Consider the following 10063-nt stretch of genomic DNA (forward strand, 5'->3'; position numbering starts at 1 on the left):
CCGAGGCTGCCAGAGTGCATACAAACTGTCCTCAGCACCATGGCATAGACAATAAAGACAAACCAAGCTCAAAAGACACCAAATTCACAATGCCAGCGGCAATATGGTATAAACCAGTAAAATGATCACCCCATGTTACAGCTACAGCAGCAAAATATATGAAGATTATTAGATGGCGCAGGCCATGAGATGTGGGTTAAAATTAACCGATTAATTTTTGCACATCTTTGGGCTAAAATGTTTTGAACAACTGTCTGATCACCAGGTCACATACACACACACACACACACACACACACACACACACACACACACACACACACACCACACACACACCGTGACACACACACACACACCACACACACACCGTGACACACACACACACACACAGATGTGGAAGTGAGCAACGCCGACACAACACTCCCAGTGTGTGTGCATGTCAGCTCTGGTACTTCAACACTGAGGAACACCTGACAAAGGTTCACAGCCGCGACACGAGGCAGGAAAGCTGTTCATAAGGCTAAACTACAACAGGGCACCAATCAAATGAAAAAATACAGTTAAGAAAACGGTTTTCACATTTCAATGCACTAGTAAATTTGTTTGGTGATGAGAGCTAGACGGATGCACTGCCAAGTTAGGGCCTGCAGCTTATCCGTGGTGCAGTGTTAGCCGGAAGACATCATTGGCGATAAACAGAGACCCGTCAACCTCAGCCAAGTGAAACGTCTGCGTAAAACCTAGGACTTGGTCACTGTCGGCCTGCATGCACCAAAAGACGAAAAGAACAGACACACAGAGAGACATGCAGCAGTGCGGGTGTGAGTCTGTGATCGAGAAGATGTTGGCTCACACCCCTTGGTACGGTATGGGACATGTACGGGATAGCGCCAGGCATGCCCAACGCCAGACAGAAGCAACTATCGTATTACCGAATGAATACGGTGGACAGCTGTCTTTGATGGTACGGTACGGGATATGTAGGGGATAGCACCACGCATGCCAACGCCAGACAGAAACTAACAATTACCGAATAATTCCCAAAGCGGCGTGGACCCTGGTTAGCGTCAGGCATTACTAAAGTAACGTCTTTTGCACATTCGGTCTACCGGGCACACCTTGGGCGAGTTTCAGTGGAAATATTACTACTCTTTTGTCACTTTTTTGTGGAAATAGTGACGTCATAATTATGCCATATCTATGGCCTTTCTCCATCAACATGTATGTGATTCGGAGTTAGGGATATTTCAATTTTCAAAGGTACGGGCAATGCCCCGTCTCGGACCGCCCGGATAAACGAGGAACGAGTAGTATTAGCACACTCTTGGTGTAATGAGCAGTGAGTAGTTAGTTAGAGTGCGGCGACTCAGTTGACTGAGATGTCATGTGACATACCACATGCAGCTCGGTCACAGTCTTCGCAGACTGAAAGCAAGCGGACATATTGTAAGGCAAGGTCACAGTAGCGGCCTTCTGTAGGATCTAGCCGCCAAAATTAAAAAGGAAGTTAAGGCAAAAATCAAAATTTCACCAGTTGTAGTCTTCGGGGTGCTGAGTCGAATGGTCTTGGTCCGAGAAAGCTGAGACGCTCCCTTCCTACTTGAATCCCAATCGAACTCGCACACTTCCACCGAAACTGGGTGACTGCGCCCTACTAGATGGGGATTTGTATTCAAAATGTCACTAAAAGCGCCATTTCGTTCTTATAAAAGCACGGATGACCGCGATTGGCCCATATGTTGTAGTCTTTTGGACGCTGAGTCGACTGGTTTTGGTCCGAAAAGGCTGTGATGCAGCATTCCTCCTTTATTCCCAATCGAACATGGTTGAACAAGCGGTCACGTGCTCCTGGGTGCCCAAATCACCTGGTCACCACGCCAGCAGGCGACAACTTTCACACCAAGGTTCAACTCGAGTTCAACTCGAGTGACAGGACTGCACCCAAAAAAGGTCAAACAGGCTAGTAAGTTGTACCCTGCAGGCACGGTGACCAGGTGACTGGCGTACGCAGGAGCATGTGACCGCTTGTTCAATCATGTTCGATTGGGAATAAAGGAGGAACGCTGCATCGCAGCCTTTTCGGACCAAAACCAGTCGACTCAGCGTCCAAAAGACTACAACATATGGGCCAATCGCGGTCATCCGTGCTTTTATAAGAACGAAATGGCGCTTTTAGTGACATTTTGCATACAAATCCCCATCTAGTAGTAGGGCGCAGTCACCCAGTTTCGGTGGAAGTGTGCGAGTTCGATTGGGATTCAAGTAGGAAGGGAGCGTCTCAGCTTTCTCGGACCAAGACCATTCGACTCAGCACCCCGAAGACTACAACTGGTGAAATTTTGATTTTTGCCTCGAAGCATGCCAAAGTGACTCAGCATGTCAGGAGAGGGGAAAATCCCCGCTCAAGGTCAGTCACTCGGAAAGAAATTCGACTTTTGCCGTAGCTGAAATGTCGAGCGAAATATCTTTGGAATGCGACATCGCAGCTCTTTACCAATTGATGCAATGGAAAGCTGGGCTCTTCGGCTTCTTCCTAGATACTTAGTTCTTTAAATTCCGCCAAGAATCGATCGAGTTACGAATGTTTTAGTGTATGCATGACCATCGATCTCTAGAGATCGATTCAAGTACGCACGGATGGTAAAGGGTTAACTTCCCCTTCAATCTTGCTACATGTAGCAAACCAGCTGCACATTTCGAGAGCATTTGAATGATTTACAAGGTGCCGATTGACTGCCACGGTAGCTGTGTCACATGATGCAGTCCCGTCTTACCTTTAGTTGACCGACCACGACAACAAGTAAACCAGCACTGGTTAGCTGAGCATCCATTGTTGTCACGCAGTGCTGAACTTGCTGGAAGGTTAATGTACTCTGCACAGCACACACACACACGCACACGCACACACACACACACACACACGCACACAGTCATGTACATGTACACACGCCGCACATGTCAACACGTTACCATAGATTACAGACTAAAGGCTGATAGTAGCCATGATGATATCATACGAGTGTGTCACTGCGGCTGCCACCCGAGTGTCAGGTCATGATACGCATGCCACAGATATGGGCCAATCAAGCCAGCTCTTCCCGGACATAGCTGAATCCCTGGATGCAGACCGCGACCAGCATTGCCAACAGGGTGTTGAGCTCTTGTCAAGTAGATACGGGTAGCTGTGAGACTCTAGGCTCCTGTAACCAACTGCAGTGCTGACAAGTGAAATCCAACCCCTGGACCTGAGTCACGTCATGCGCAGCTTGTAAAGCTAAGTGTCGGGAGGTGGATCTTAGGGACAATCGCAAAAGTTGGCAGAGGCTCACAGAACAAACAAAATTCATTTGCGGTGGGGAGGGTGTCTAGCTGAAAATCGCAAAGCAGGCTTGACGAATCTGTATACGTATAATATCAGGGTTCTAGCCAGGAAAAATTGTATTGGGGAGCGGTAGGGGAAGCGAACAGTTCACCCTTTTCCATGTTCCACTAGCAACTTAACGCAAAAAATGAAACGTATGTGCACAGAGAACTCGGAACGATTGATTCGTGGCCCCATTTTCGCTGCGTGAACTGAAAAAACACAAAAATCGAAAAAGAAAAAACTTTCAAAAAAGGAGTAGAGGGAGGGCGTTGCCCCCCCCCCCCCCCCCTCCTTCCCCTGATACAGTCAGACCTCGCTTAACTGCACACATTTGTTTTCAACAAAAATCCGGATAGGCGAGGGACCCGGATAATCGAACAGACATACTGCATGTAAGCATGCCATATGCTGTAAGTCGGTAACCAACGATTTTCTTCCGGATGGCGAGGGATCCGGATAAAAGAGGACCGGATATTAAAACGAGGTCAGACTGTAATATGCATGCATGATGCAAAGCCTGTATGATCGTTTTAGGTGGGTTAAACGAATCCTATTTGTTTCGTGGGGAACTTGGCTCAATACCCCAGAAGCAGCAAATGCATGTATGAGCTAGCCGCACCTACTCCTCACATCTCCGGTCATTCATTTTGTGTACCGGTATTCCAGACTGAGGATTTTGCATACAGTCATCCTGCACGTGTTGATATCTAGGCTCATGGGGAGCTGACCACCAAAGCCTTTACTGGCTCTAATTTCATTGCTTCCAAATCCCCAAATCTTGCCCATAGAACAACTCAAAACCACACACAATGATCATCAAATTGACATGATCAATGTACCGCCATGCTGTGGCAGCCTGTGCTTTCAATATACTTTTGAACTAGCTGTTTCACTCAAAACAGCCACAGATCATCGTGGACTTCAATCCTGAATGCGGCGAGGGGTACACACGATCACTACTGGGGCAGACGTTCGGTAAGGCCAAGCAGTTCCAACCGAGTACAGTTGAGCTACCATTGACTGCGTGCGGCATGTCTCTAGAACATGGTGCCGGGAGAGACAGAACACATGCAATGCTGATAGAGATGGTCAGCACTTTGAAGAATGGGTTACTCACCAACTTTGCGACGATGGCCTCCGGGCCGGTAACTGCTACTCCTTCAAACGTCAGTACTGCAGTGGGAGCCTGGGAGTAACAGTACATAATGTGTACATGTTGCATAAAGAAGGATATTAAACAAACAAAACATTCAAACAGCATAGCACACTCGTCTTACCGGGACAGTGCCCTAACGATTACGCTGCCGGGATCACAAATACCCGTGGTCCTTCTTGCTACACACATACAGGTATACCGAGTCAATACCAAATATGATCAGAGGGGGGGGGGGGGGCTAGGAGAGTGGGGTAAGGGCTGGAGAAAACGTGCACAGAGTTCTACATCGTTATGAACGAGTTCACCCGTGATGCGATCTCTTTTCTGTTCAGTCATATTTTCGTATTGCGTAGGACATAGCATATGAATGTGGTCATGTACTTCAGTACTGTCAAGTCCCCACTTGTGGCAAGAGAGCGCTCCCTTTTTTGCAGCTTACCAGAATGGTTATCACGGAAGGTGTTATCCCAGACATAAACTCTGCCATGCATCATGTCTGCAACTCCACTGGCTATACGCTCGTTGATTTTGATCGGACTGATGTTTCACCCATGTTCTCTGCGTGTTCCGACTTGGCTGAATGTGGCTATTGTAGTTACATGTATGTTCAAGTAATCAACAACCAAATTCAAACCTGCATGCTTCTGTCAGACCTGTTCTGCACCCACATACCTGTATCAGCAGGGTGGCATTCGAAAACTACATCAGTTTTGCTCGGACTAAACCATGTGAATGGCTTTTTCGCATCAAGGTCTGGCAAGACAGGCTCCTATAGGGCTTGAAAGTGCTACGTCACAGCATAGCAACAATTTCAAAAATTCAAAAACTGGATCCACCTGGATCCAGTTTTTGTATGGATTCCAAGCACATTTCAAGCCGTCTTACTCACAGCAAGGTGATGTAGCCAGTGAAACTGACTGATTTGGCTACTGGGGGCGGGGTTACAACTGGTGGCGAAGTAAAAGTCACCCCTGCATACGACATGCGTGGGTTGCTATGCACCCACATACTGAGGCAATAGCAAAGTCACACCTAAGTGGGTCCAAAATAGAAATCTGATGTCAACTTACTACTCCCTGGCCGTTTTTGACGTCATCACTTTCAAGCCCTATTGTCCTGAGAAAGTATACTCAGTTACGAAACCACAGGTTCTCAAGTGTGAAAGGCCTTCTTGTTTGTGACATTGTGTTCGTTTCAATGCAGTTGTATCTCGACTCCGCCGTACCACTGATGTTTATGGCATGGTATACGCTACACGCGCTATGTGCGATTTTGCTGTGTGCGCTGTAGTTGTATGTTGTATGTGTATGTTTTTCTGATATACGCTGTCATTTTCACGCTATAGCCGGTGGTATTAGTGTTAGTTTCTTATATTCGATCGGAGTCAATATACTGTTAAAGAGTCAATAGTTGTCCTCGTGCTGTGTGGTCGTTCGTTCCTGACACTTTAGAGGATCTGAGGGTTCATAACAATACTCATTATCAAAATTCTGCAGGTCTGTAGTATGCACTGAATGAGCTGGCCAGCAGATGCAATGCCAACTAATACTTGCTGGACCCCAATGCAAGGCAACAACAGTACACGCAATTGGACGATGTGACGCACCGTGTCTGGTTGCATTCTAAACGGCGATTACACTGATTCTCGGAATTCTGTCAGCGGTCAGCCGCGGGTGGTGCAGTACACCTGTGCTTCAACAGAATCCGAAGAGGCTGAACGAAAAAGCCGCTGAATACCTCCAAGCACCTTGAAAAGTGCTGGCTACTTGTACATCGTGCTCAGCGGCTATCATGAAGAATGCCATGAGAAATATTATAGCATGATCGCCAAGTTAGTTACGTACTGCACTGGATAAACACTACGTACAGTGCACTAGTGGTGGATGACCGTGACATTTGTAATTCAATGAAAGTGAGTAACACGCTCACTTGCGTTGGCCTGTGAAAATGCAGCCTCACCGGCCCAATGATATTGATAGGGCCAAATCAAAATACAGCTACTTACATAGAAGGAGCCAACGGCGACGCGATTCGTGTCGAAGGTAGTGTAGTATTGGTTACAGAAGGTCTGTGCTATCTGCTCGTGTGCCGCCATCTCATCAACCCACCGCGTTTCGCCAGGCAAACACGAATATAAACAATTATTTTGGCTCAGGCCAGGGCCCTTCGCAGTCGCTGTTCAGGTGGTCGCAACGGACGTATTTCACAGCGACGTTAGTCTAGCTTGCACCTGCAGTCCTCGTACAGTGGGAAGTGGAAACTGTAACAGTGCAGTCACAAGAAGACGTCCGCAGTTTCGCTAACTCGAGCTGATCGAATGGGTAAAGAACTAAAAGATTCAAGGCAACAAACCCCACACAGACAGTAGTAGTAGTTACTTGTGCAAACCGCTAATAAACAGTAAACTACAGATCACCAGTTACTGACTGTACTGCACTGACTGTCAACTACACTGTCATGCTTGTACGACCACATAATAATAATCATGACCTAAAAAAAAAGAGGCGCATAATAATAATTATAGCGCAGCGCTAGCGCCGCGATGCAACGAGGAAATATTTTCAAAATCTGCCTGCACATACGACACGGTGACTTCATGTGCACCAACTAACGACATGGCGTCCTTTCATGCGGTTTACCGCACGGATTTATGAAGTCGGACATATTCCGATTTATTTGCATCAATCGCACAAAATTAGGTACATTTCTCTTGTAAACCCTGTCAGTTTGAGAATTTAGACAAACACCGAACAAATTTTAGCCGCGACGAGGATCGGGAGAAATCCATCATAATTATTTTTACATAGCTACTACCATCACGTCGACCGAGCGAAGATCGAAATGATAATGGAGTGGAGAGAAGAAGACCTGAACTAGAGTGCTTGAGAGACTATGTAGTGTCACATGAGAATTGCTTCGTTAGGAAGGCTCTCCTTTTGAATGGAGAAGCCCAACGTCGCTGATCTGCATCGCCGTTTTCAAGTGCTGATCTGCAGTAGGAATGTTTTTGTAAATTATTCGTAGTTGTGGACGTGGATGGATTCAGCGCTCTGTTCTCTCAGCAAGCCTACTCAGTCCAACACGAAGGACTTCCATGAGCGAAACAACGTGCTCCTCGAGCAAGTGCAGCTCGGGGTAATATGGCCAATGCCACGGGAGACCACCTCGTGCCTGCATAAGGCCAAGAATTGATGGCAAGAAATCTTTGATGAGCGCCTTCGACTTCAAGGACGCAATATTATCTCCTCAGCAGTAACTGCAGCGCTCTTGCTGAAAATATCACTGCCAGCAGGCACTAGGCATGATTTAGTGAAGAGCTACTTGTACTAGCGGTTGGAGATTCGGTGTTGGCATATCTGCTCCATCATGGTAACTGGTGCGTTTGTCAAGGCAGTGCAGTTTCTGCTGCTGTTTCACAAGCCATATGCGCATATGCGCAGTGAGTAGGAATTTGTTGTATGATAGCTGAGGGTCACCAGCCTTCATGGACAAACCTATGTTGGGACTGGTTGCTGAACAGTGCACACCTAAATCTCTCAGCAAGCTCTCTTGCTCAGCTGGTGACGAACACTATATACCCGCTGCTTTGGGCTTGCAGCCCCGTCTCCCGACCGTAGACCGATCGAAAGGCTGTCACGGTCCTGTGACCATCGGCGTACAGTTGACACTGATGGGGCATCGGATAAAGTGCTGGCGTCAGTAATTCTCTTGTATACCTGGAATCTACATCTACAGCTGGTTTCGACTTCCAGCCATCCTCCGTTAGTTATGCTTGTGACTATCATGCCAGCAAGTCGATCAGCAGCATCACCTCGCATCTTTGATGGTGAGGCCTGCAAAACGTCACCGACCAGTGACGATGCTCAAATAGGGCACCCTACCAGAGCTGGCGCAGTGTATGGTGCAGTCTTTCATGAATCCATAAACTATGCTGTTCGGCTGCTGTAGCTCTGACGCTTGCGTGTGTGCCTTACATTAAGGGCAGCGGGCCGTCTGCTCTAGCCATTTGCCAATGCATGCACGGCTGAACGTCTACCAGCAAGCTGCAAACACTTCTCTCTCTACCTGTGACATAGTGGACATTGTGCGTGTGTTATTGCATTCCTATATGAACTGTTCTGGATGCAGAGATTTACCCACTAAGCCCTAGAGAAATATGAATAAATACTATACTACTATTACTAAACTTGGTATGCGGGTGTGACGTGCTGCTGCTCATCAGATTCGGTCCATGCGACGCTCGTGTTTTTAGTTTTGTTATTTTGTCTTCCTTTTTTGAATTCGTAAACCAAACAGACTAAACTATCCAGTGATCAGGTACTGGTGTGGTGGGGCAAGGTTTTGTTGGTGATGCTGCTGTCAGTGGTGGCGGCGTGCATGTGCTCGTGCTTGCGGGCGATGGCCCGCGTTTTCTCCCATGCCGCAAGTTTGTCTTGCGTTTGTGTTTTGCATTTGGACTTCCTGCCAGGCTTGGAAGACTTGCATTTCAAACAGTTTGTCCCACTGTGTGGCTCCCAGTCTTTGAACGGTGTACATCCACCTCTGGAGCTCCAGAGAATGTTGGGCCCCTGGCAGTAGCAGTGCATTCCATGGCCAATTTGCAAGTCTGGCAAAAAAGTTCAGGGTGTACATGTATTAATTTTGGTTTCATCCACATTGAGATGAAACACTGCCAAAATGGATTGAGTATGATCTGCCACACGATACTTCGTCCGTCCACTCCTTGACGCGAATTTCTCCCCTCCAATACGACAACACGACGACAGGAAGCTAACATGAGCCTCCATTTCTGAACAAAATAACGTCTCTAACATGGCCACGAAAAGCTACAGTTATGCACGTCAAGCTTAGGAATACACGAAATCGAAAGGCTAGGACATCGAGGTATACTAGAAAATTGTCTGCGAGGCGGAGAAAATTCGCTGACGAGGTTGGTGAGCCCTTGAAATCGAGCGACGATCCAAAAATAATTGCACCCACGTCGAGAAAGAAACCATGCGTAGCGCGTGGGTAACCCAAAAAGATCGCTCGAGCGGCGGCACAGTCGAAGGCAAGGCCAGTCCAAGCTCTAAACTCTATCGAATGACCTGGCAAACACCCGTGGTTTCGGTTGACCTTGCCCGTTTGAGATGGAAGTCGAGCGAAATTGCAAACATACAACTAGGCCAGGTCGCGTAAAAAATGAAAAATATTAAAATTTGGCCGCCATATTTAATGAACGCCCGTCGCATGCATGGGACAGCCGTGACGAAGACATAAAAAGACAGTGAACAAATCCCGCGCTAGAAAATATGCTGAGTGCTGTCATGTACAGACTCAGTGCTGGCAACTGAAATCCGACCACCTGGGCGGCGCGTTCACTTTCTAGCGGCCTCTATTTCGGGTCTTCGCGATGTGAGCGCACGGCTGAGGGGGTCGGATTTCAGTTGCCAGCTCTGTAGTACAATCATGTAGTTTATTTTTTTTTATTTTTACAAAGACCACTTGCCAAACATGAGATGCAGCTAGGGGAAGCACGCACAACCTGAATCGTGGCAGTGGTGA

The 10063-nt window shown here is 47.4% G+C and overlaps 1 protein-coding gene across 1 annotated transcript; it reads right to left on the reverse strand.

Annotated features, from left to right (window-relative positions):
- Positions 1-68: 68 nt before the first annotated feature.
- Positions 69-6934, reverse strand: LOC135805162 (nuclear transport factor 2-like). Its single transcript, XM_065319166.1, has 4 exons — positions 6525-6934; positions 4481-4549; positions 2774-2872; positions 69-761 (listed from the first exon to the last, which is right to left on the reverse strand). The coding sequence occupies exons 1-4, from the start codon at positions 6612-6614 to the stop codon at positions 651-653; spliced, it is 369 nt and encodes a 122-aa protein (XP_065175238.1). The 5' UTR covers positions 6615-6934; the 3' UTR covers positions 69-650.
- Between the last annotated feature and the right edge of the window lie 3129 nt (positions 6935-10063).

Source organism: Sycon ciliatum, chromosome 1, assembly GCF_964019385.1.
Source record: "Sycon ciliatum chromosome 1, ocSycCili1.1, whole genome shotgun sequence".
NCBI lineage: Eukaryota > Metazoa > Porifera > Calcarea > Leucosolenida > Sycettidae > Sycon > Sycon ciliatum.

What these genes read in the sequence shown, in the direction of transcription:
- LOC135805162 (XM_065319166.1), bottom strand. Translation starts at nt 6,614, where the DNA reads ATGGCGGCACACGAGCAGATAGCACAGACCTTCTGTAACCAATACTAC. An exon ending in AGGCCATCGTCGCAAAGTTG is followed by an intron (nt 2,873 to 4,480) that starts GTGAGTAACCCA and finishes TGTGCTGTGCAG; the next exon opens with AGTACATTAACCTTCCAGCA. An exon ending in TCGTGGTCGGTCAACTAAAG is followed by an intron (nt 762 to 2,773) that starts GTAAGACGGGAC and finishes TGGTGCATGCAG; the next exon opens with GCCGACAGTGACCAAGTCCT.